Raw genomic sequence first — 26700 nt, forward strand, 5'->3', positions numbered from 1 at the left:
TGTCTGCGTGTGCGTGTGCGTGGGTGTGTGTGTGTGGGGGGGTAGGTGTAGGGGGAGGGCGGGCACCTGGGCTCGGCGCCTCAGGGCCTCCCCAGGGAGGAGGAGGAGTCTTCAGCCCCTCCCCCCTCCCAGTTCCCGAGCCCCGGGGCCGCGGGTTCGGAGCCCGGGTTCCACCAGCCGGGCGCAGGCGAGATAGATGCGCTCCGAGGGGAGGGAGACGAGGAGGGACACGCATCCCTCCGCCCTCACCCTAGTCCCTCACCCACTCCCGGTCCCTCCCCGCGCTAACTCTCCGAGCGCCCTCGCCGGCCGCGGGCGGAGCTCGATTCGCGGCGCTGGAGGATCCCGGCTCCCGCCCCTTCCCGGTCTGTCTCTCCCTCGCTCCCTCCCTCCGCGGAGGCCCCCAACGGCAGCCACCGCCGCGGTGTAGCCCCGTGTGGCGCTAGCAGGTACGTGCGTCTCGGCAGCCAGGCGGGGCCGAGCAGGGGGCGGGAGCGGGGAGGGCGAGGCAACGGCGGCTGGGCCAAGCCGCAGCAAAGACCAGAGCGGACGGGTGGGGGCTGTGGGAGGTGGCGGATGCCCGGGAGGACGCGCCCTCGCTCGTTGGTCGCCCGGTCCCTTCGCCCTGCATGGGGAGGCAGGCAGGCCCCGCACAGGTACTGGCTCGGAGAGGCAGCTGCGGCGGGTAGGGGGGCTTCAGGCAGAGGGCCGGAGGCGGGGAGTGGCAGCGAAGGACAGTAGCCTGACCTAGCAACCCGCCGAAGGACACGCGGTGAGGGGACCCAGGCGCACGCCGGGCCCCCCCCCGGAGCCCGGCCTTTCCCGGCCGCCCTTTTGTGGGCGCTGCGGGGCCGAGGCCGGCCTGGTCGGGGCCGTGGCGTTTGTGGTCAAGGGCAGGAGCAGAGGGTGTGAACTGCGGGCCCACGGGCGCGCAGGTGCAGTGGGCGGCCCGGATGCTGAGGTTTCCGCGCAGAACTTTGGATATGACTGCGTGGAACTGCCCGTGCGTTTCTGCGCACCCCGAGGCTTTGTGTACAACTCGCGCGTGTGTCTATCGATTGGGTTTTGTGAGGCTTCATCCATCCTCGCTGCGCGTCCCTTGTCTCCCCAGGTGCCAGTGTGCGCCATGGGTGGGGTGTTGGGCCTCGGCGGGGTTTGGTGGATCTGGCTTGGATCTTAGCAGTCCTTGGGGGTAATTTATTCTCTTCCCGCCTCATCTCTCTGTAACCAGCTATACCCTCTCCTGGTTACCAGAGTGGCACACTGCTGGCTTCCCCAGTCTGTGGATAGTGCTGTAGAAATGAGGGGGCGGGGTGAGAGTAGAACTGAAGTACTGGAGTGAATCTTTCAGGACCTGCCCCCTGCAGATGGAACTGGAGTAACTGATACAGTTGTGGGGTGTGAATAGTGAGCAGGGGCATCTGTGTCACTTTGCCTCTGCTTATTCTTGGGTAATTGATGGGCATGGCCTTGTGGAACTGGTGGACATGGGAACCCTTGGCAGGGAAACATTATAATGCTGGAGTGGGGAGAGCTCCTTTTTCTCTGCCCCCTCATTCAGGCATCCTAAGGAAAAAGTTTTGAGTTCTGCAGGGTGAAAGAGAGCTCCCCTCTAAGAATTTGGGTGTCCTAGATCTCCTCTGGGATATGGAGGCCCCAATGTGTCAGTCTGGGGAAGGGGTCCACACTAGGAGCTGTGTTCTGTGGAAGGTGCCAAGGGCCTGGCAGGGGTGGTACATCTGATTGCCCAAGTAGCACTCATTGCTGTGCCCTGTTTTTGACTTGAGGTCCTAAGAATGAAAAGCCAACCAGCCCTCTCCACCTTCCTGTCTAGTTACTGAGAAGTGAGCAGTCTGGGCAGGGGCCTGGGCACCTAAGTGGAATTTAGATATCTCCCAGCTTGCAGGACTGGAGGAGCACAGGAGCGTGTGGGTTTGCAAGTTTGTAGGAGCTAGTAATTCTTAGAGAACTCCTGGTCCCCACATCCATCCCATGAGATCTTGGCTCTGTTTTATAAAACTATGGTTCCTGACATCATGGGGGTGGTGAGGGTTATACAAGATATTCCTGACTGAGGGGCCCCAAACAGGGCCAGCAGGTAGTAGGTCCTCAGGGAATATTTATTACATGGGAACTCTGGAAAGAGGGATGTAGTGACAGAAAAGAGTTGTCAGAAACAAGCCTTGTGCTCAGGTAAAAGGCCCTATGTGTGCTAAGAGAAGATGTCTGCTGCAAATTCATATTGGAAGAAAGTTCAGAAAGATTGGAAAATATACCTTCTTGCCCTAAGCCTTTTGGAGTTTCATTCATTCTCACTTCATTCATGTGCTCATATTCAGCTCTCTCTGTCTCTCTCTGTCTCTCTCTCTCTCTCTCTTTCACACACACACACACACACACACACACACACACAGAGCTCTAGAAAATGCACAGAATCCACATTGAGTATAAACACTAGAGAACCAGACCATGGGAGCCTTTCTTCACCTGAAAGTCTCTGTGCCTGGAGTGTGAGGGTGTGTGAGTGGGTAGGTGGTGTTGTATTCCTGTGCCAGGAGCCCAGGATGTATGTGCCTTCAGGGCATCAGAGTGTTTATGGTGCTGGTGTAGGAGCAAGAATGACACATGCTAGGTGGGGAGGGGGGCTGAGGTGGGGCAGTAGGGAAGAGTCTAGACCTAGCTAAGGGAGGGTCAGATGGCCAAGTCCTGCTGAGTGTTGGGAGGGGAGGGGAGCCCAGTGTGATCATATTCTTCCATTTTACAAGAGAATCCAGGGATCCAAAGTTTAAATTGTAAAATCTTTTGCTCTGTATATATTGGCAATGAATTCATCAAAAACAAATGAATAGGCCAGAAGCAAAGCAAAACAAAGCTGTGGGGGGCGAGTCTGGCCCATGGACTGAGTCGGTGCCCTCTGATGGCAAGCCACACACATGCTGTGTGTCTGGTTCTGTGGTGTGGATGTAGGTGCGGGGTGGAGGAGATCTGCTTTGCAGCACAGAGAATACCCTTTTCTCATTCCCCTCCCAGCCCTCCAGGTCCAGGCCTCCAGCCCCACTGTTTACATAAAGGCATGTGGTTTGACCTCAGACTGCGCCTTTCCTGTAGCCTAATCTACCAGGCCACCCCAACCTGTTGGCTTCGTTTTTGGACCTTGTTCTCTATTCTGTCTCTTCTAAACCATCTGTCCCACCTTCTGACCCAGCCGATCCCCACACTCCCTGCTCTAATGCCTGGCTATCCTAGTCCTTTGTGAGCTGGCTCCAGCCAGCCTTGGAATCACCCTTGATCCTTCCAGAATACCCTCATCCCCTTGACTGCTGGGGAATTTCCCACTCTTCTTCTGAGGTCTGGCTCAAATGACATCAACTCCCAGAAGCTCCCCTGCTTTCCCTTCTTTCTTCACATAACACCTTAGTCATCTCTAACACCGCTCTCCCTGCCACATCATCCTCTCCTTGTACAACAATGTCCATTGGTTTAACTGGTCAGGGCCTTGTGTACATTAATTTATGAAATTTTTACAACAACCTCATGAGGAAGGCATTTTGTTTATTTCTTGTTTTACAGATGAAAATATTGAGTCTGAAGAGGAACTCCCATCACTTGCCTAGGCTCAACTGGGGAAACTTGGATTTGAACCTGACAGGGACTCTGTCCAAATTACTCCAGCATAATAATATCTTGCCACTAATACTTACTGGACACTTACGCTGCTGAGTACTCTACATAGGTTGTCACAACCCCTATATCAGCCTTGTGCAGTAGGAAGTAGTGGTATTATTATAATTTATGTATGGGAAAACTGAGGCCCAGAGAAGATAAATGGATTGCCCAAAACTATATGCTAATCAGTGGTGGAGCTAGAGCCTGGCATGCATAGCACTCCAGGTTGCAAGTGTGCCCAGGGACAAATGCAATGTCCCGTGCCAGCAGTACTTGGTAGAGGTTTATTCAATTCAACTGGCTTTCTGTTTTCTCTTCTAGCTGTCAAGGGGCCAAGGGATGAGCTGGGGTCTTCCTCTTCAATGGCATCTCCCCCTGGTCTGGAACTGAAGACACTGAGCAATGGTCCTCAGGTCCCAAGGAGACCGGCCCCACTGGGCCCAGTGGCCCCACCGAGGGCTGGGGTGGAGAATGCCTGTTTCACCTCAGAGGAGCATGAGACTAATTTCCAGAACCCTGGGGATGCCAGACTGGGCAGCTCCCCCAGTCCCCTGGGGAGTGTTTCCTCACTGCCCCGGTCCCAGCGGGACGATCTGTCCCTATATTCAGAGGAAGGGCCAGGTTTGGAGCCCGTGAGCCGCCCTGTGGATTATGGCTTCGTTTCTGCTCTGGTTTTCCTGGTGAGTGGGATCCTCCTGGTGGTAACAGCATATGCCATCCCCCGTGAGGCCCGCGTAAACCCGGACACAGTGACTGCAAGGGAGATGGAGCGACTAGAGATGTACTATGCCCGCCTGGGCTCCCACCTGGACAAGTGCATCATCGCGGGCCTGGGGCTGCTCACAGTGGGCGGCATGCTCTTGTCAGTGCTGCTCATGATCTCCCTGTGCAAGGGTGAGCTGTACCGCAGGAGGACCTTCGTCCCTGGCAGAGGCCCCAGGAAGACCTATGGCTCCATTAACCTTCGCATGAGACAGCTAAATGGGGATAGGGGCCAAGCACTGGTGGAGAACGAACTTATCCAAGTCTCGGAGGCCAGCCATACCCTCCAGGGGTCTTAAATAAAAGCCCACTCTATCTGGATGCATTAGCTCCAGAGCTCTGAGGGCCCCAGAAAGGCCTGGGGTTCCAAACAGCTCCGCACAGGGCCCAGTAGAAGGAGTCTAGGGTGCTGGAGGGGGAGCCTGGGGCCTGGCCCAGGCCCCACTCAGGCAAGCGCCTGCTGATCTGTTTTGTAGCTTGAGGTTTTGCATAAGATTTTGTTTGGAAGATGGCTTCTGCTGCTAAAAATACAAAGTTTGGAAACTGCTGCTCTTAGAAGAGGTTTCTTGGCATTTTTGAGGGTTGGGAGCTGTTTGAAAGATTGTCTATCCTGTTCCTCCTGCCATAGGGAATTCCAGGACCTCTGTATCCTCACTGGCTAAGTGATGGTATTAGGTGACTTGAGGGGCACCCTTCAGCCCTGACCGTCTGGGAAGTAGCTTCATAGTAAGGGAGAGGGCAGCACTGGGGTGACCTCCTGTGGCACCCCACTGACTGAACTGCAACCCTCCCCTCTTCAAGCCTTAGTTGCTCTTCTCTGTCAAGCAAGAGGGTTGGACTGATGATCGCTCACGCTGGTTCTGCCCTAGGAATAGGAACCCAGTCTCCACCTGTGGCTACCCCTTCAAAAGAAGAGGTATCTTCTAGGCACTGGTCATTCTTCATGCCATTTTCTGGCCCCACCTTGGTGACCACCACTGTGAGGAAGCCAGCTACTCTCACAGTCCTGCTAAAAAGCCTAAGAGGCTGGATGGGTTCTATTCAGTTTGCCACAGGCTGGTTTTGGTTTTGAGGTCTAGTTTCTGGGAGTGACTATTTTTCTGCAGTGGCATATTTTACGGAGCTAGGTGCACAGTTTTCACCCATCCTCTGGGCATGAAAGATCTTTTATACAAGAAAGTATGAGCACTTTGTTGTATTTGAGGACTTTGTTGTATTTTTGTGGGTGTGACACAGGCCTTTATCATCTTCCCTTCTCAGTAGTATTTCTTGGGCCTGACCTCATTCTGCTAGTAGAAAAAAAAAACTTAAAACACTGAATTTGTAGCTTCCTGCTTCCTCTCTTAGTAGTAAAGTACAGCCACAATTTATTTGGAGAGAAATCAGGTATATTGAGGTGGCCTGGACACTCTGGCCATGTTGATTATCATTTGTTCTCTTTCTCTTGTGGAATGTTTCCAGGCTCCTTCCAAACTCTCTTTCAGCTTCTGACAAGGGAGGTTCTTGGTGGCAAGGACATGTAGGCAGGCATTTGGGGACTGGGAGGAGGCACTGTCCAGTCCAGGCATCCCTAGAGGGCTTGGAATGCCTTCTGGGCCACTGGTATAAAGGCTCTGAAGGGCCCATTTCACTGAGACTTTGCTTCTAAGCAGGTCCCACGTACATCCTCGAGGCTGTCCACGTGGGAATGGATCCTAACTATCTCCAGGGTGGGAGGCTGGGGTGGACATGGGGTCTATAGGCTGTCATTACCAGTAACATGAGCCTTCGATCCACTGAGCTGAACATCTGGGCTCACAGCTTCTGAGACAGATCAAATATCTGCTCCTGCTGGTAGTTTTTGTTGGGAGCAGAGTTGGGGGAGGGCTGAAAGGACTGAGATTGTTTAGCTTGGCCTCCTGGGTTCTGTCATGGTGTGGAAAGGGTATGGTTAGAAAAGAACAAAGCCCAAGAAGATGAATGATGCACAGGTCCTGGGTTTCTAGATGGGTAGATGTGTGCAGTTATTGCAGGCTCCAAGCAAAGACAGCAGCAGAGATGGCATGACCCCTTCTAGTTGAACTCCAGGGGAACTGAGCATCCCAAATGATGGGCTAAGGCTTTTTAAGTCCATAATGATGATAATAAAGATATCAATCCGAGCCATTTGGATTACTGTGACGGTGGGAAACTTATTTGGATACTAAATCTGTGGAGAGAGTGCATCTGGGACCATCAATTCTTACCAGTTTAAATGCAATGAATTGTATTTAGGGGATAAGTTTGTTAGGAGATTAAATCCCAGGAATCTCAGGTTTTCTCCAAGCCAGAAAGTCCTGCTTTGCATTCTAATGTAGAAACTCCTTTAGAAAATGTGTGTAATGGATCAAGGCAGTCATTACCTTGTCAGTGAATTAACAAAACTTGAGAGATTCCAAAAACATTTCCCCAAGTGTGCAGCTGAGATCTCCCAGCTGGTGGATAAGAAACAGCTTTATGAAGGAGTCTGGCAAAAGCAAGGAGCACTGAGAACTTTCTTTGTATTTACAGTTCTTTGGGGTTAGGTATGGAACTGTCCTGGGGGCTCCTGTGGCTACCAGAACATGCCTCACACCCACGAGCTGCTACTAGGGCCCCAAACCCAGGCTTTTCCCCATGTATCTGAGCAGATACTGATTTCACAGTTGGGAAGACCTGGGTTTGAATCAGGCTCTGCCATTTACTGGCTCTGTGACCTGGGGCAAGTTACTCTGCCTCTTTGAGATTGGGATTCAGGAAGATGGTATTCTCCTTCCCATCTCAGTTGGGCTAACTTGATTAGGCCTGAATCTCAGGGTGAGCCCTTCTGCCTCTTCTCACAGCTCACATCCGACCCATTCACAGATCTTGTCACTTGTGTTTTCAGAATCTGATCACTGTTCACTCCTTGCCTGCCACTGCCTGGCTAGTCTCTCACTGGTGTCCTGACTTGCTTCCTGCCCAGCTCCTGTCCCCAGTTAACCAGAGTCCTCTGCTCTCCAAGCCTGTTGAGAGGACAGCTCATGTTGCTCATCTGCTCAAAACTCTTGAGTGTCCTTCTCACTCCAAGGAAAAGCTACATTCTCACTGCAGCCAGAGGTGGATTTACAGCAAGACAAGTGTCACACATATGTCTGGATCCCTCAAGCTCCTTTTGTGGTACTAAGTAGTCTGGTATTTGCAATCCTACTTCATTTTTAAGGATTTCCCCTCATATTTCTTAAGCTTTAGGTTTTCCCCAAATCTGGGTCCACCCCTCACAGTGGCCTACAATGCCCTGCACTGTCTGACTCCTGAGCTTCTCTGACTTCATTTCCCACCTCTGGTCTCTCACTCACTCTGCACCAGCCACACTCACACTCTGCCATTCCTCAGCCTTGCCTGGCACACTCCAGCCTCAAAGCCTTTGCACAAGCGATTTCCTTCATGCGGAAGGCTGGTCCCCTTACTGTCTTTAAGGCCCACTCCCTCACCACCTCGGGGCCTTATTCAAACATAATCTCACTGAAGCCTTTGCTGACCACTCTCTTTAAAGCCACACCCTCAACCTCACTCCCTCTTCTCCTTACCTGCTAATCACCACCAGCAAGCTGTGCCCTTTACTTACTTATTGTGTGTCTTTCCCACTGCCTCCCCCATTGGATTGCAAGCTCCATTGGGGCTAACCATTTGGTCTCACTGGTTCAAGCTGCTCTCCTAGTTCAAGAAACAGTGGTTGACGCACACAGTAGGTATTTGTTTGTTTGTTTGTTTTTATGAGTGAATGAATGTCACAAGTTTCTTATGGCTTCCAGGGTAGCTGGGCCTTATTCGGGGTCCTAGAGCCTCACAGACCCTGCTTGGAGACTGAGTTGTCCTCCTAGAACCCTGGCTTGGGGTGGGAATCAGTGATATGGAAGATCATATACCAGGAGGTGTTGAGGGGCTTATTTTGTTCTTGGACCCTGTTGCTGCAGCCCATTTGCCCTCTTCTCCCTGGGGCTTGGTACATCTTTATGTGGAGGAGTTGTCAGGACGCAGCCAGGTGCCAGCTAGACCTGTGAGACAGTTGCTCGGTGCTTAGAAGCCTGATTCTCCCCTATCTGAGGGCTTGAAGCACCCAAGCCTGGACCTTTGGAACCCCAGTACCTATTGTCACCTCTGCTCGATTTTTCAGCAGGTATCCTGTGAGTCTCCCTGCTGACAGTGTCTGCTGCCTGAGACCTTCCCAGTATCGCTCCCTCTTGGGAATAAGCATTGCTTTTCCTGAGATTTTTCTCCCAGAATGTCCTCCTCCCTGCACATAGACACTTGGTCACGCCTGCACACATGCATAAGGACACACTGTGATGCATATCCTCACATGCACACACCCTCTCCACACACATATAGCTCTCTCCTATCTGACCTTGCTCAGAAGCCAAGGACACATACCCTGAAGAAGTGGCGCCAAGCCAGGGAATCCTCTGGATGAGTGATGATGTTTTCTTTTTCTCCTCAGCCATGGGCCATGCAGTTCCCAGCATGGTGACCTCACAGCAGCAGCCTCTTGTCCCCTCCCCAAGCCAGGCAACTGTCTGTCCTTTCCACTCCCTCCTTTAGGGGCAGGAAGAGGGATGTCCAGGAGGGTTTCCACTCTAGCATTTCAGGAAGGGACAGTAGTCCTGGGCTGGAAACCAGGCAAGCCAGGTCCTGGTGGTCACTCATTTCTTGTGGGCCTTTGGGTAAATGGATCTACCTCTCTGGTCTTCCAGAGGAAAACTGGAAACCTTCCTGCTTTCAAAATTGACTTGCCAAAATTGACACCATGGTGTCTTCTGTCAGGACAGGAGGAGGAAGAAGGGGGCATTAGGAAGAATCCACAGGTGGGGTTCTGTCAGGAGGAATGTAGGGTGTCAGGAGCACTGCAAAGGCAGGGAGATGCCCTCATGCTGGACCTGTTTGTTTCTTCTTGAGAGCAGACACCCTCTATTGCCCCCCAGGAGGTAGATTCAGCCAGAGGAAAGAGATGTTGAGATCTTGCCTGCTTTGGAGTGGTAAGGAGCACCTTGTCAGCGGAGACATGTTAGCATTTATTGGTCAGGTGTTGGGTACCTTTAGTGATAGACTATAGTGGAGTTGGATTAGATCTGGATTTAGCCAAGAGGGTCCCAAATTTCCAAACCTCTTCTTTGAGGAGCCAATGCCCCAGTGGCCAGAGCCTAGAGAGACAGTAACAACTCTGGCCCTGTTGTATCTTCTTGTCTTTGTCCCAAACATCCTTTTCCCCAGATTCTTCCTCTTCTTGGACTGAGTTGTCCACAAACAGATGGCCAGCACCAGGTCACCTCATGGTCCAGAGGGTACCAGGATTGCCTCCCTCCACCTCCCAGGGGGCCAAAAACTTCTGTGCTTTACCCCTACTTGAACCTCAGAGGGATGGTAGGCAGAGGCCCATGGAGAAGTCCATTGCAATTGTCCATCAGATGAGTGTGAGCCACTGCCTTGAGGGATGTACTGCATGTGTGCTTGATGGTGCTTCATGCCTCTTAGCCCATTTCCTCATCTATAAATGCACTGCTAATAACAGGCTGGAGATGAGGCCTGTTAAGCTCTTAGCATAGGGCCTGGCACTTCCTAATTACATGGTAAATGTTGGCTCATTCATTCACACCTGCTCTAGATTCTCTGGCCCAGGCACTGTGGGCACACAGCTCCTGCCCTTTTGGTGTCCAGGCTATCTGGGGAAGTGGGGCAGTATGAATGCTCCTGGAAAGGATGATGCCCAGGGGTTGTATGTCTTTGCGATTATGGAGAGAAAACACCTGATGGAGCTGGTGTCAGAAAGGCATTCCTGGAAGGTATGTCTAAGAGGACTCCGAAACACTTAGGCAAAATCTGGGGTGGGGTGAGAGTAGGGAGAAAGAACAGTGTTTGGGCAAAGAGGAACAGCATGAGCAGAAGTCAGAGGCCTTGGCAGCTAGGTGTGTCCTGTGCTGGGGCAGGCGGAAGGGAGGTGTGCAGGAGTGTGAGAGGGGCATGCAGCAGTGCAGAGGCTGTAGTGAGCACTTGTGTTTCATTGTCTGCAGGAGGGGGACAGCCACAATGTGTAAGTCATAGGGTAACTGTGAAGACAGCTACTGTGCATGGCACATGGGGTGAGGTTTCTGTTCACCCTGTGATCGCTTGCAGCTGTGTGGGGCAGGAAGAGTCTTTGGATGTCTAAGGCATTGTACAGATGACACTGACACTGTGTGCTCAAGCATCCCCTGCCCTCTTCTCAGGACTCCTGATGCAGGCAAGAAGACATGACCTTGGGCTCCAGAGCTCCATCTCTATGGCTTATTCCCACTTGGCCTATAAAACACCAAGGTCAAGGTGGTGTCTGCCGGTCTCTTGGGCTTATGAGGTTAGTGAGGGAAAGGAAACTCATCAACCTGCTTTCCTGGTAGGAAAGCTGGCCCCAGGGGAGCAAGGAGGCTAGGGAAGAAGGTGGCTGCCATGCCAACCTCTTCCCAGGTAGCCCAGTGTGAGCAAGTCCTGACTTAGGGCCAATGACATTCAGAAAACACCATCTCTCCCTCCCCATCTTTTCTTCTTCTAAACTCTTCCTTTCCTCTTCTTTTTTATTCCCCTGTGTCCATATCTCCTTTCCTTGAAGCTACTCATGGGGGCTAGGCACCTGGAGGTAAGTTCTTCTAGGAGTCCTCATGCTCCCCCATCAGAGATGAAAGCAGAGGCCCAAGTGCAAATGCCTGCAGGGCTCAGCAGGTGATGACAGTGAACACAGTGGTGGCTGTGGAAGGCAGTGGTAGGATTAAAGGGGGTGCCTGCTTCGGCTCTGGCTGGCTGTTGCCCTGTGGTTATAGGCTCTGGTTTTTCACAAACAGCCAAACAGTTGGACTTGGTGTGGGGACAGAGATCCTGCAAGGGATTATCCCCTGCCTGGGGTCAAAGGAGGGCCCAGCCAGCTGCTGGATCAGACATCTGCATCCCTCCTCCAGAGCTTACTCAATCACTTGTATACATGAGGACACCCCAGATTGACCTCTTGCCTCCTGGCTAGAGAACTGCTGAGCTGTGAGATCACTTGAGAGTTGCTCATCCAAGTATCCTTCATTCATTCCTTCAATGAAGATTCAAGCAGCTACTCAGTGCCAGGGTTCAGAAATTCAGCACCGAATAGGTAAAAATACAAGAATATTCCTGAGAGGATTGACTGTATCTTCTGAAGCTCAGAGGTGTCTGTGAACAGGGAATCAAGGTCCCTTTCTGACCTGGAGAATTCCTGGGGTGGGAGGCCCATGGAGACCACTTATGCCAGCTTGAAAGGGTGGTGGTGTTGGGGTGGAGGGATGAGGAAGTCCTGTGCTCCCTCCCAGTGTCTGAGGTCTGAAAAGGTAGGTGGAGGACCCTGGTGTTTTAGGGGCTCCAGCTGCTGATGTAGGAAGGAGAGAGGAGGCTCTGGAGTGGCACAGGTGACTTCGCAGCCCAGCAAAAACTCTGAGCCTCTAGTGGACTGGACAGAAACTCCCACGGTCTCTGATGGTCCAGGATGAAGCTCTCACCAATTATGTGTAGAGCCCAATACAGACTCAGCATCAAAACAAAAAACCAACAAATCCCCAAAACCTAGTATGAGTAAGAGTAAGCCAACCTCTTCTCATCCGCATCATCATGAGAGGGCAGCAAAGACACTTGGCTTTTCTCCTTCCTCCTGCCCATCCACACCCTGCAAGAGTAAGGGCCCAGAAGAGGGCAGGGTAGACTGCTTGGGACTGGGTATGAATTGGAAAGTTTCAACTGACTGAAATCAAGTTTGAAATCAAACTGACAAGCTTGTTACTGGCTGGGCCTTAGTCGTTGAGATGAGAAAGGAGGATTTGACAGGTCAGTTAGATAAAAACATTTCATGTTTCTACATTGCAACGAACTACGTAAACCTTAGATCATTCATTTTTAAAAACAATATACAGTGTTCTCTGGGTATTAGGCCCTCTTCTATGTCTTTACATCTACTAGTTCATTTAAAACTCAAGCCTGGGCTGGGGACATGGCTCAGTGGCACCGCGCCTGCCTTGCAAGTGCAAGGTCCCAAGTTCGATCCCCAGTACCAAAAAAAAAAAAAAAAAAAAAAGAATAAAACTCAAGCCTACAAAGAAGTTCCTATCATTACCTGTTTTACAGATGAGGAAGCTTTGGCATGGGCAGGTTAAGTGACTTGTCAAATGTCACACAGCTGGTGAACAGCAGAGTCAAGACTCAAATTTAATAATATGCCATCATATGTGTTAGCAAGTTTAGTAACATGCAGGCTGGTTGGAGCATAATGGGCCACTTTGAGGCCCATGACTTGCCTATGAATTGGTAACCCTGTGGAGAACTCAACAGTGGACTCTCCACTCCACTCTGTGCAGACTGAAGCAGTCCATGGTCAATTTATTCATGGAATCTCATAGATGGGCAGGATCTCAGTCAGGTCCACCCTTGCCTTTACTTTATAGATAGGAGAGCTAAAGACTTGCCATGGTTAATGTGGTTCAGGCCTCTTGCCCATTGCTCTCAATGGATTCTCACTTGAATTTACATTCTGGGAACCAAGCAGCTTGAAGGATGAGACTGCTGCTGTGAATCTGAAGGGAGGGGAGAGAGTAGGGCTTTGTATTGCAAGCGGGGATTCTTCTTGTCCGACGTGTGGGCCATCCTGGATTGGAACCAGCAGTCTGGGTAAACCCTCTTCTGTGAGGTGTCACAGATGGGCGCTGACCAGGGTGCTGAACCGATATGCTGCTTTCCTAATGGCCTCACTGAGGGAACAAAGAACTGGAAGGGAAGGGAATCCTCATATTTTTGTCACTCAGAGCCTCCATGACCGTTTTGCTCACCGTTCACTGGGAAAGCCTTGGGACTTAGAGCCAGGATTTATGTCGTCTATGTTGCCCTGGGAAACTCACTCTCATTCATCTGCTTGGGCTTGCGTTTTCACTTGTTCAGTGGGAAAAAGTAGATTTCATCCTGTTTACTCAGAAAGCCAAAGTGAGCAGCACAGGGCCCAGGTGACAGAGCCCTGCACCCCAACCATGCAGCCCAAACTAGCCTCTTAGAAGCTCAATCTCATAGAGGGTTTCCAGGATGTTTCCTTCCCTGCAAAATGAAGGTCTGCTGGTGGTTTCAAATGCTCATTACCTGGGGGCTGCCAGCAGAAGTGTTCCAGAATCTGGGAAACACTGTGAATAGGATCAACTTCGGAGTCTAAGACCATCTTGGGGATTACTCAGCACCTTTCCTTTCTCACACAAGTCCTGACTCATTTTCAGCTTCTGGCATAGGTTTTGCCCAGCAACCCATGATCTTCACTGGACCAGGGTGTGAGGCCTGGGCACAGCAGTTCTACTAAAAAGAGCATTGACTTTGGAATGAAGACGCTGACCCAGTTCTAACACTCTTCAGGGGTATGTTCAGCACCTTGAGTAAGGCTGCCAGCAGTGTTTATCTTTAGTTTGTGAGGTCTATATGAGATAAGAAGCATACTGTGGGCACCAGGTAAATGCTTATTTCCTGCTCTGAGGTTGGCCCAAGTCTCTCCTTGAGCCCCATCCTTACCTCAGTAATATGAAGTCAGTAATAATAGCAGCTGGCACCCACTGAGCCCTCCACTACCTGCTATTTTTTTTTAAATCTTTTTTCCCCCACTACCTGCTATTAAGTCACATTGTTTGGTGGGAGCCTGCACCAATCCTGTAGACAGGGGTGATGGTCATTTTACAGGTGAAGGCCACATACTGACAAATGAGTGCTCACAGTCAACCCATGCCTACCTGACTGAGCAAATTATCAGATCTTTTCAAACTCTTTCTGGTCTAGAAAATAGAGGTAATATCTCATTATTGTTATGATTTGAAGAGACAATGTATGATATTTAAAGACACACACAAGACACATGTGAGTGATCTCCAGGGGTAAGGGAATGGAGTGGATACTGGGGGTTCAGTCAGGGCAATCTTAAAATGAGAAGGTTCTTGCATGCACTAATCATATGTACCATCAACCAAGGAGACTGATTGGCTCAATTATTTGCCTCTGATATCCAGGTGAAGGAAAAGGACAGTTTCTCAAACTTTAACATATAGATTAATCTCACGGAGAATTTGTTGAAGTGTAGATTCTCATTCAATAAACTGGGGATGGGCCTGAGATTCTGCATTTCTAACAAGATCCCAGGTGGTGGGACCACTCATGATCTCAGTCATAAGCATGCAGTCTTCCCTTCTAAATTCACAAACTTGTGTGAGCCTATGAATCACAAGAGGAACTCATAAAAAAATGGATTTGAAGGCTGTTTGTGGATATAGATTGGGGCCCAAGATGTGCTAATGTGCACTTAGAGCAAGCATCTGAGGAGAGGCTTGGGCAAGTAGGGGTGTGGTACCCATCTATATAGTGGGCCATGATGCAGAAACAGGAGACTGGTTTACCAGACCACTGTCTCAATATACCTTCCTGAAGGCAAGGGTGGGAAAAAGAGAACAAAGACATTTTCCCAGGATCTTAGGGTTTGAGAGATGATGCAGACAATCAATTGCATTTAACTGAGCCTTGGACTTAGACCTGAGCTGAAGGAGGTCGAAGTGACAAAATGAAGGGCATCCACTTTCTAGTTAGTGCACATGTAGGTAGTTGCTCTGTGACTCGGAGTTCCTACTCCTCAGATAATGACATGATTGCACTATTCTCTGGACCCTAATCTTTTTTGGCTAAAATATTTACTACAGTTGAACCCCAGAACTAATACTTCAGCAGGAGCCTCCCACTCCCTCATTCCTCTGACCCCGTCATACTGCGACTCACAGCACATACAGTATGTGCTCATCTTGAACATAGCCGCCACCTGGCCACCTAGTGTCATTATACTGAGCTGCCAGCCTCATGAACCTCTATGCCAGGCCTGACTTTTTACTTTGCACACCCATCAGCACTGCCACCAGTGGAGAGTATTCAAGACTTCCTGGAACTGGTGTTTTTTGCATCGTAGGCTCTGCCCTCACTACCCCTCACCACCAACCAAACCACCTTTGCCTTTTGATCCACCTTCAGGGACAGATTCAGGGCAAAGCATAGCTGGAGTGAATTGTGTCAAAGAAGGATGGCGCTGAGATCCCTGCTTGTGAACCTCTCCTTTGAAACAAAAAGTCAACAGTGGCCCCCAAGCACGGAAGGTTTAGGGCACAGAAAGTTGGGGATATGCATGTGGGAAATTCTTTGATGATGGGACCTGCCTATATTGGAACTGCACCAAAGTGGACAAGATTAGGTAGCAGAGAATATGAACTGCACCACAGATTCTACTTTTCCTCCTGTGAAGAGAGACATGGATCAGTAACAAAATGTCATTAATGACAGGTCACAAGAAAAGCTGGGTTCCAAAGAGTGACGCTGCGTGGGATTTGCTACCCAATTTTCAGCCATGTGCCCACAGGGGCTGGACATCCAGCACAGAAACACAGCCTTCATTTTGAGCAACATACATTCTTTGAGTCAAGGTCTTAAGAGACTCATGACTTACAATGGCGGCTCAGAGAAGTTCAAGACTGTGTAGATAAACACAATGAGAAACACAGCCAGCTTTAAGGATTTGGAAGGAGAAGCTACGAGGGATGTAGGCCAGTGCATCCCAGGAATAGTATGAGTGGTCTATGACAATTCAGCACCAAAAGGCAAGGATTTACAATTAGACCTTTATTGTACTTGTAAGTCACTCAATAAACAAATGAAATTTCAAACTGAGCAAGTGAGTCTCACTAGATCTGAAAAGGTCACACAGGAACTTCCCTAGAGAAAGGATCTGTCCTGTATCACATCAAGCCCACATCCCTAAGTCAAACCCTTCTTCTGTAACTTGCTGGCCATGGCTACCATCAAAGCCATGATCTGCTCCCCCAGGGTGAGTGGCTCTGGTTATGCCTTACTTGGCTTAGGTCAAAAGATTTTTTTAAATGGACAAAACCACAATGAAATATGACTTGATACCCAATAGGTATAAGTAAGAAGATGAAGATTAACAAGAGATGGCATGGATGTAGAGAAACTGGAATATACATTACTGATGGGAATGTGAAATGGGGTGGGTGCTGTGGAAAACACTCTGGCAGTTCCTCAGAAAGATAAACTGCATTACCATGTGGACCAGCTAGTCCACTCATTAGTGTATACCCAAGTGAAAACATGTGCCCACACAAAAACTTGTACATGAATGTTCACAAACAGCATCATTCATATATTCATATTCACAGACAAAAAGTAGAAATAACCCAACTATCCATCAAGACAAATGGAGAAACAAATATGATATACCCAATCAATGAATTATTTGGCCATAAAAAGGGAATGAAGTACAGATATGCTGTAATATCAATGAATCCTGAAAACAATATGCTAAGTGAAAAAAACTAGACACAAAAGGCCACATATTGAGTGATTCCATTTATGAGAATTGTTTAGCATAGGAAAATTTTTAGAGATAGACTAGGGGTTGCCTGGGTCTGGGAGAGGGAAAATGGAGGTGACTACTAATGGATATGGAGTTTCTTTTGGGGGTGGTAAAAATGTTCAGGAATTAGATACGGTGATGGGTGAACAACACTAAATATATTACAACCCAGTGGGTTGTACATTTTAAAAGGGTGAACTTTATGGATGTGTGAATTCTCTTTCTATAAAACTATTTTTAGGGCTGGGGATTTAGCTCAGTAGTTCTGGTGCCTGCTGTGCAAGCCCAAGGTCCTAAGTTTGGTACAAAAAAAAAAAAAAGAAAGAAAAGAAAGAAAAAGTAAAAGTGAAGAGAGAGAAACTGGCTCTGCAGAGGAAGCTTGGGCAGAGGAAGAGGAAAAGCAAGATAAAAGAACAGCCTGGAGAAAGCAGGGTCACCTACCATGAAGAAAGCCACAATAACAAGTTTTTCTTGGTATCTGTGTCCTTTTACACCGTTCAAATCTCAAAGAAACCCGTGAAACTTCTACATATGGATCCTGACAGGTGGTAATGGGATCCCACGCCTCAGGCTGACGTCAAATCTAGGCATCCTATTGAAAACCTACTCGAGTTCCTGTGAGAAGTCCTCATGCAGGACTGTGGAAACTGTTCTGAGCAGATTTTCTAGGTTTTGTAATTAATAGGTCATGCCTACTTCCCCAGCCAGCTTTGCCAAACCCTAATCTCCTATCTCATTTCTCCCTGACACAAATCACCGTAATTTTTCACAGGGGAGTATTTTGAGGGGACTTAATGGCAATGTCTTTCTGTATCAATTTTTAAAAAAAATTCAGTGTATTTTTTGTCATATCACACATATGTATCTTTTTAACCTTTGTTATTAGGAAATCTAAATGGCAAATTTATTGTTTAAATGTTCTTTTCCTTGAGTCAAACTCCCCAAAGTTACCTAACTTTCGTGTATCTATTTCTGACAGTGTTTAATCTGATGTTCCTTTAAATGCTTAAAAAAGTTTTCATGAGCAAATTGCTCCAGACCCTTTTGGTTGCAGGTTAGTCCAATTTCAAAACAAAAGCAACATTCTATCCGCCTGCCGTCCCTTGAGAAGGTTATGAGTAGTGATGGCATTAGTATCTTTGCCCATTCTCTAAGTCTTTCTCCAGAAAAGCTTCAGAGTGGCTAGTCCCATTTCTGGAGTCAGTTACTGCAGGGGACTGCCAGGTATGTGCTTAGTGAGCCCCCTTGGGCCTGGCCCTGCTGGACAGGCAGTTCTCAGTTACAGAAACCCCCCTAATGGTTATCTCAAAATGACCATGGTAGCCTGCTGCTGCCTACAGGTAGATGGTATGTCCTAATTTGGGGAATGGAATCCAGGGAGCTGAGGAGTAAAGGACCCACACATGGCTGAAATGTGGACTGCCAAGTGCTTCAATCTTGTGCCTCCTGGCCTGGTACTCTCTCCACTGCAGCCCTGGAGCTCAGCATTGCTCATACTTGATAGACTCAGGCTGCAAAGGACCTGGAGAATGCCAAAGGCCAGAGGGTTCTGGACACAGGACATATCCACAAGAGGCTGGACTCTGCTCCTGAAGTTCAGTACCACACTCCACTCAGATGGAGCTTGTGTTCCTGTCCAAGCCCCAAAAAGGCCAAGAAACAGTTACTGACTCTGTAGCTTAAGTACTACATAAAGCCCTGAACTTTCACTCTTTTCCTCTTGCTCCAGGTCCTCAGGGATGTTGCCTTCCACAGGAAGAAGCCCCAAAGTGCTTTAGAGCAGGAAAGGCACCTCCTATGTCCCACGATTTCCTTAGGGTTGCTCAGCAAGTTATGGGGCAAAACTGGCCTCTGGGTCTGCCCTGTTTATTCCTTTTTATAGGCCATGGCTGCCCAGGCACAGACAGTCCCAAGAGGATGGGTCCAGAACAGGAGCAATATAGGTATTTTGCGCTCACCAGAATACTGCAGTCTTCCACAGTGTGCCTGTTCTGGTCAAAGTCACTGTGTGGCCTATGGCATTTCCAGTCACACATTTCCATCTACATAACTTGACTAAGGTCCATTTTAGTGATGTCAGGATCAACAACAACTTATGAAAGGAAAGTCTGAGAAATAAGAGTGGGCCTTGAATAGAAAAATAATCATTTAGCCCAACAAAGACTCAAATTTTGAAGTTCCATAACTGGAAGGAGCAGTGTGTTAATAAAGAAGAAAAGTGGGAAACCGGCAACATGAATTTTGTATTGACATTTGGTTCTTAATAACATCCAAAATGCGTTCTGTTCTTATAGTGCTGCAACTGGGGCTGTACTGGGTGAAAGGTGTGCTTTGCCAGAGTTTCCTGCAAGAACCAGGGAGGAGTTGTTGTTGAAACACACACCAAGTTCTCTTTGGGACCTAGGTACAGCCAGGTGGGGAGGTGCAGCAGGTGCCTTGTGTTAGAGAAGGGGCAAGGAGGCAATCCCAGCTGGTCTGCAAACACATGGGCAGAGTCCCTTGCCCCCAGCCTATAAGACCACGGCTGCTGGTGGGGCCAGTGGTGGCAGCTGTGGGAGAGTAGAAAGGAGGCTGGGATGTTACATTCTTGAGGCTTTCACAGGTACATGTCATCGAAACCCGGCGGAGGGAGATGGTCTGGGTTGGGCCTGGAATGGAAAGAGGGGCTGTGAGCTGGGGTGATGGAAGGCAGGGCACACAGGGCACGTGGCCTATGGGGCTTACAACCACACACTATCAGGGTTTGACTCGTGACTTTCACACTTTGGCTAAGTTACCTAATGCTTGGGGCCTCAATTTTCACATCTATTTGATGTGGATGGTACCATCTATCCAATGCGTTTCTGACATATTAACTCTGTGGTAGTTCCTCCTCCTCCTATGAGTCCTCCCTGGAGGAGAATTGGGGGAAGGGAGGAATGGAAGGATAAGGAGCTTCCTGAAGGGTCCAGGGAGGCAGCAGGCAGGGCCCAGAGGATATTCCTTTCTCTAAGCAGTCACAGGTGCTGGCAGTGGTAACTCTGCACTGGGTATCAGACACTTTTGCTGTTGCAATGCCAAGGTAAGCTGAGCTGTCATCAAGTCCTACTTCTCCACCATCTGAGTGGATACCTACCCAGAGGGGCTGGTCCCAATGGGTCCAAAGGGGTCAAAGCGAGCTCCTGGGGGAACTGCACCTGGAGGAAGCTGGTTTGGGAGACCTGAAGATGGGTCAATAAGTGCTCTTGGGAAGCCAGATCTCAAGGGGTCCACAATCATGCCACCTCTCCGGAACCTGAGGCAAGAAAGAAGATGAATAAGCAGCTGTGGCAGGGACTGCTCTTGAAGAATTGGTGAGGAAGGTGGGAAAGGACTAAGAATGACCAGGAGATCTATTCTGGATGGTCCAAGCAGACAGCCAGCAGGAAGAGAGCAAGAACAAGAGCATGCAAATAACATTTTCACTGGTGGGGGCCTGTGCTTTGGGTTCGCTAGGGCTCCTTAAGCCTGCAAAATTGAGATCTCTGCCATGTGCTACATACAAGAAGGAAAGCTGATCAAGAACAGGAGCTAGAGCTGGTCAGAGTCAATGCGAACTGTCACAGGCTCTGGCTCTGTGGGGCACTACCTCAGGCCTAAGGACTAACAATAGCATGGCAACAACTCAGCAGGCTAGTTCTTCCACTGTTCCCAGGGCCACGGGCTGGTTTCAGACTGTCTCTGGGAATGCCCAAACTGGGCTCCTGACAACATCTATCCCTCACAGAGTTCTATTTCCTAAAACTGTGAGGTCACTATTTGAGATGCAATGGAAATTTAAGTGATTTCTCCACTGGCTAAAAATGAGATGATAAATGCTGGGGTCACTTTGCAGCAGAGGTTAAAACAAGTTTAAATCATTCAGAGATCATAGGGCACAGCTAAGGCTGTGTAATAACTTTGCTGGTTGCAATGACAGGAGTCACAGGGACTAATGGGGCACTGAGAATCTTAGTCAAGTGAGGTAACCCCTGAGCTGCCTTGAGTCTGTGTTGTCCAACCCCGTGTGCTCTTTAACCTGCACTTCAGTAAATCCTTATGCATATCCTTCATCCAGGGAGGCTGCCATCCTTGACCTGGTGTGGGAGACTGAGAAATGACACTAGAGCTGACCGCCCCCCGGCCCCCGCCACCCCGGGCACTGAGTGTCCTGTTCGCTGCTCTGCGTATGGCAGAGCACAGAAAGTGTCAGTGACTTCCCAGCTGCTCAGCAACACTCCCCTCCTCCAGCTTCAAGGAAGACTGACGAAAGCTCTAAAATTAGAAGATGAGCTATGGTTGAAAGCCACAGAGTAAGTTATGTTGCTGTCACCTCTCCAGAAATACTCACCCGAAGGGGTCTAGGTCTTCTCCCCCGACAGCAAAGGGGCCCAGGGGATCAGACCTGAAACAAATAAGGGACAATTACTGCAAGTCTCAGAGCAGCTGGGCACCCAGGTTTCCAGGGGCCCAAACCTGACGCCTGTGGGGTCATGAGTGCACTCCCAGGCATGCGGACAGGGGAGATACCTGCATGAGAACACAATACAAGGGATGTTTCACAGTGGTCCTTGGTACAGATCAACACTGACTATATTACAAACACATGGAGAATCCCAGTTCTACAGAAAGTCAAAAATATCAACAGTGGTAAACTTCAGATAAATTGTATTCTATTCTTCACACAAGTTCTGAAACTTTGTAAAAAGACCCAAGAATTTTACATCAGAAAAATACTACTCTTAAACCAAAGCCAAAATCACAAAACTAAGATTTAAAAGCCTCCTAGGTGGAGTAAGAGGCATGAAGTCACATGCACTAGAACAGTGTTCTCAGCTTCTGGTTTCATTACAGTGCTGGCCTGGAGTTTTAGGACCACTGTACACTGTGTATATGTTTATCACTCTAGCCTGCTAGATGGCTACAGGCCACAAATCTCTAAGATTCTCTTTAAAGGAGAATATTTAAGAGATTTTTCCTTCATTGAGAATGCCTGAGCTAAAAGGAGTACAAATGAGTGTATGTTTTCTGACAAGAAATTCTGTATTCTTTCTAAGGTATACATATAAGATATAATCTATTTTTCAAAAATCTTATATACCTTCATATTCTGGCCTAATAAATTTATGCCTAGGTAGCTTTCTTCAAAGTATACAGAAATCAAATTAAAATATACCACAAAGACTTCTATTGGGGAAAATGGAATCTGCCCAAAAGGAGACCAGATAGGTACAATGTGGTATATCACTATGAACAGCCATAAAAACAACAGAAACAAAAGTCTAAGAGTGCTTTAAAAACTGCTTATGCTCTAGTATAAGTGTGGGAAAAGGGGTATTACCAAGAGCCTAGGGAAATCAGCTGTAAAGATGTGGGTGTATGTGTGGGGGTGGGGCATGTATGTATGAATAAAATTAGACAGAACAATACTAGAAGTGTAAACAGTGATAGTTACTCCTGGGGAGTTTCCTTTTTAAACTTTACAAAAGGGATATGAATGCAGCAAAATAAGAAAGACTTAGTATTTTAAAATGCATGCTTTGGAATCTGCTTGGAGCCCTGGCAAGCAACGCAAACATGACAGTTTTAGGGCACAGGCAGGGTCCTGCCAGACTAGGAAAGCCTCATATGCAGCAGTTAATGTGAGCTTACAGGTAGGAAGTCATTAATTAGAGAAATGGGAAGAAATCCAGAAGTAAGCGCTTCTCCAGACAGTTCCATTTAATAGGCTGGAAAAGATAATGCAATTTAGGTGGACAAGGACAGGCTGCCAAGGGAAGGAAATTTTTTCTGACCTGGGTTATCATCCTTTAGCCATGGTTCATGGAGCCAGGAGTCACTGTTTCTAGTGTCTGCCAACATCTGGCCTCTGGAGACAGGCCAGGTGGTACCTGAGGGCAGTGAGCATTTTACCAAACTTCATGAAGTGCCCCTGGCAAAGCAGCAGACACAGGGGCTTCTACTGGCTGTTAAAATGCCTGAGAATGAACAGCCTGACTGTTACTGAAATGTGCAGCCATTTCTACTTTTCTCGTTGGATGCCAGCTTGTGTAGTGAGTGAGAGGAAATAGAACAAGAAGACTACAAAGGCAGCTACAAGGCCCACATCAACAATTTGTATACTTCAAGCTGTCACAGCATATTTCTGTAGGCTCTCAACACAGATTCACTGCAACATACAAACACTTTTGGGAACTTATTATGCACATGCTTAGAACTCATTTAAAATAAAGAGCCCAGAGGTTCTGTCTTCCTCTCCATAGCTGTTTGTTGACCAAGTATCAGTCTTGGATGTACTGAATAAGGGCTCTAGGGATTTCAAAAATAATTTCTAAACTTCAGCTCCACTCCATCATCTGGTAATCAATTGAAGGGAAGAGGAATCCATTCTAACCCTTGAGGAAAACTGCAAGGCTGGGCCCACTGGGGCAGAATGTCCCTGCTGAAAAAGTAGCCCCACTAAAGGACTAGAGGGTGACCTTGATCACACAGTGTTCCTTCCTTAGGCATGCCCCTTTTGTCTTACATTAAATGACACCTAGGCACAGAAATTCAACTGATAATCTTCTAATAGTGGAGGTAGGCAGGCAAACTCGAAAGGTCTCAGGGATGAAAGGCAGAAAGTGTGTTCCAGATACGGGTTTGGGATTTTCTAGCTGGATGGCAGGGGCCTGTCATAAAATCTCTGCACTTCAGAGTCTTTTAAGATGTAAAATTTGAAAAAAAAACACAAAAAACCAAGATGTAAAATTTAACAGCAGCACTCACAGGGGCTGCTGTGATGTTGAACCACAGTTTTGATCATGAAAAGACTGGCTGACAGGAAATGCCAAAAAGAATGGACAAACAGCAACTGCCATTTACCAATAGGTTGCTTTGCCAGACATGTCAAATTTAGTTTTATTTTAAATTTACTTTTTAAAAGATTAATTTTTAAAATGCAATTTTCTGAAGGTAATCCATTCCCCAGTTTCAAGTTTCATGAGTGAAAAAGGATACACAAATCCATAGTCTTGGGCCAGGTATGTTTTGGAACTTAGAGGTTTTCATTTTAGTTTGGAAAATTTATCCCTTTCATCAACATATTTTAACACTTCCAAGCAAGACCAAGCTGCAATCAATATCCTAATATTTCTGCAAAATGCATGAATATTCACATTCATAGGATAGCTAAAGATACAAAGAGCTTCCTGCCATGTCAGGTTAGGTCTGCCACCAGTAAGTTCTGGCACCAACCTTATGAAACATTAGGTTTTCAGAGCTCTTTTGATTTTGAAATTGCAGACAAAAGAATGTGAATATGTAACTGTCAAAAAATCTCCAGTCCTTGTCCCCCAGTCCATTAGACAAATGACAAAAGTTTCTTGTATCTTCTTTCAAAGATACTCTGCAGACAGGAGCAAATATTATGTCTTCTACTTTTTAAATAAATGGATGTGCTGAGCTCCTCACACATGTTATCTTATTTCATCTTGGCAGCTGCCCTGAATAAGTTTCATTATCTTCTCTATTTTAAAGACAAGGATAGCAGGGCTCAGAGAGGCAAGGTTTCTTACACAAAGCCACAGATATCTGTAAATAGCAAAGACAGGAATCACGCCATACCTGCCTATAACTCCAAAATTCATCCATATTCTTTTACGTGGGTGTGTTGAGACTTTACCTTTAATGTGATTTTTATTATGTTTACATTTATCATTTTATTAATGGTTTTCCAATTGTTTCCTCTATTTCTTATTCCTGTTTTTTCCTTCTTCTTATTACCCAATTTAAATTTAATGTGTTTTAGGCTGGGGATTTAGCTCAGTGGTTTCGCCGCCTGCTGAGCAAGCGCAGGGACCCGAGTTCGATCTCCGGTATAAAAAAAAAAAAAGTAAATTTAATGTGTTTTTCACTATTTGTTTATACATATTTTGTAGTGGTGCTCAAGAGATTTAAATATATGTAATTTTTCATTCTCCTTAGAAATAACATTTTGCCATTTCATGTGTAATGTAGAAACCTTACCAGTGCACATAGATCCCCTCAGTTTTTCCTTTTTGTGTTACAGCTGTTACATACTGTAGTGCTTTGAGAATCCCACCACACACTCATAACTTTTGCTTTTAACTATAAAACATATTTTAGAGAACTCAAGGGAACAGTTTACTATATTCACCCATGTATTTCCCATTTGTTGCTCTTCTTTTATTCCTGATACATGCTTCTATCTCATATCATCTCCCCTCTGAAGAACGACCCTTTATAATTTTTTAGGAAATCTGTTCAATTCTCTTAGTATCTTTTCACTAAGATAATCTTAATAACCTTCAGAAATGAAAGTGAAATATTCATTGGATAGAATTCTGGGTTGGTAATTCTTTTCTTCTCCATAAGAATATTGTTTTACTTCTTTTTGGTCTCCATGGTTTCTGATGAGAAAGTTGCAATTACATTCTTATTCCTCTATGAGCAATATGTTTTTTCTAGCTGTGTTCAAGGCTTTGTCTTTAATTGTTGGCAGTTGATATGTTTAGGCATGGATGTCTTTAGGTTTATCCTATTTAGGATTTGCCAAGCGTTCTGGATCTGTTGGTTGATTTCATCTGCCAAATCAATGAAGTCAGCCATATTTAAATATTTCTTCTGTATTGTACTCTTTCTCCTTTCCTTCTAGGCTCCAATAGCACCAATGTTAGACCTTTTGTAACTGATCCACGGGTTCCCAAGACTTTATTTCTAAATCTTTTTTCTCAGTTATTCAGTTGGGTAATTTTTATTGATCTATCTTTAAGTTACCAGACTCTTCGGTAAAATAAATTGTACTATAGATTCAATCAAAAGTTGACACCTGACTGAATGAATTTCCATTTCCATTTAGTTCTTCTTCGTATCTTGTTTATTTGCTGAGATGTTCTATCATTCAATTAATTTCAACATGTTTGCCCTCATTTCTTGTATACTATTTTTATAATATCTAAGGTTTTTGTCAGATAATTCCAACATCTGTGTCATGTTGGTATTGGCATCCATTGATTGTCTTTTTGTGAGCTGAAATTTTCTTGGTTCTTTTATGTTCAGTAATTTTGGACTTTATCCCAGCTACATGGAACATTTCATTGTAAAGCATATGGAGAATCCTGGTATTTTTGTTTTAGCAGGCAATCAACTCAGTTGAATTTGACCTCTAAGTTCTTGTTTCAAGGTCAGTTCTGCTTCTAAAGGCTTTGCAGTAGTATTAAGAACTGTACCATGTATGTGCTATCCAATGGCCAATCTGAGACCCAGACAATGGGCTACCCTGCAGTTCCATTCTCAAAGTGTTTGATATACTATTTGGGATCAGATCCACTTAGGCACATTTTCTCCCAAACAGCTTTTGAGTAAGGTTAGGTGTCCCTAGACAACTTTCTGAGATTCCTTCTGAGGACCTCCCTCTCTATGATCTCCTTGGTACTATTTCCCTTAAGACACGGGGTGGTGGGGTGGTGGTCCCATTTCTGGTCCTTTGCCAAAAAGCAAATTTATTTACCTGGCCCATCTATGTGTTTTCCATGACTTCTTGTGTCCAGAATCAAGTGGAATGAGCATAAAGGGAGGAAAAAAACCTACAGTGGGTTGCTCTTGAGACCACAAGTCCTCTTATTGGAAAGGAGGGCCTGTCTACCTTAGTAGTAGTGTCTGCACATTGCCACAGGCTGAGGAAAAAGAAAACAAACACAGGCGGTCTTTCCCAGTCTCTCTGGGCATTAACTGACCCCTTTTGTATTCCTTTAGCTTGAAGTACAGTTACCCAGCACCCACCCATGCCAATGGCTCCTTCCTTGAGTTCAGACTGGAGGACATTAGAGGGA

The 26700-nt window shown here is 47.2% G+C and overlaps 2 protein-coding genes across 8 annotated transcripts in view; one reads left to right on the plus strand and one right to left on the minus strand.

Annotated features, from left to right (window-relative positions):
- Positions 1 to 62: 62 nt before the first annotated feature.
- Positions 63 to 17199, plus strand: Tmem74b (transmembrane protein 74B). Of its 2 annotated transcripts, none has more exons than XM_004840647.3 (2): positions 63 to 449; positions 3988 to 17199. In XM_004840647.3, the coding sequence occupies exon 2, from the start codon at positions 4029 to 4031 to the stop codon at positions 4725 to 4727; it is 699 nt and encodes a 232-aa protein (XP_004840704.1). In that variant the 5' UTR covers positions 63 to 449; positions 3988 to 4028; the 3' UTR covers positions 4728 to 17199. The 2 variants fall into 2 exon arrangements, with proteins under 2 accessions (XP_004840704.1, XP_004840705.1); XM_004840648.4 differs by lacking the exon at positions 63 to 449 and adding an exon at positions 512 to 656.
- Positions 16101 to 26700, minus strand: part of Psmf1 (proteasome inhibitor subunit 1) — a 41606-nt gene continuing 31006 nt past the window's right edge. For 3 of the 6 annotated variants that reach the window (XM_004840646.4, XM_087188764.1, XM_087188765.1), the window contains 3 exons: positions 21219 to 21272; positions 19986 to 20144; positions 16101 to 19518 (listed from right to left, as the gene is read on the minus strand). In XM_004840646.4, coding sequence (XP_004840703.1) covers positions 19467 to 19518; positions 19986 to 20144; positions 21219 to 21272 — 265 coding nt within the window. In that variant the 3' untranslated portion in view covers positions 16101 to 19466. The remainder of the gene's footprint in view (positions 19519 to 19985; positions 20145 to 21218; positions 21273 to 26700) is intronic. The other 3 variants (XM_021254947.2, XM_021254948.2, XM_013070675.3) reach the window with 2 other exon arrangements.

This window comes from Heterocephalus glaber, unplaced genomic scaffold (assembly GCF_053883595.1).
Source record: "Heterocephalus glaber isolate CG9 unplaced genomic scaffold, H.glaber_assembly_v1.0 deba00001532, whole genome shotgun sequence".
Classification (NCBI taxonomy): domain Eukaryota; kingdom Metazoa; phylum Chordata; class Mammalia; order Rodentia; family Bathyergidae; genus Heterocephalus; species Heterocephalus glaber.

Excerpts from the sequence above, each read along its gene's own strand:
- Tmem74b (XM_004840647.3), top strand. The coding sequence starts at position 4,029 with ATGGCATCTCCCCCTGGTCTGGAACTGAAGACACTGAGCAATGGTCCT.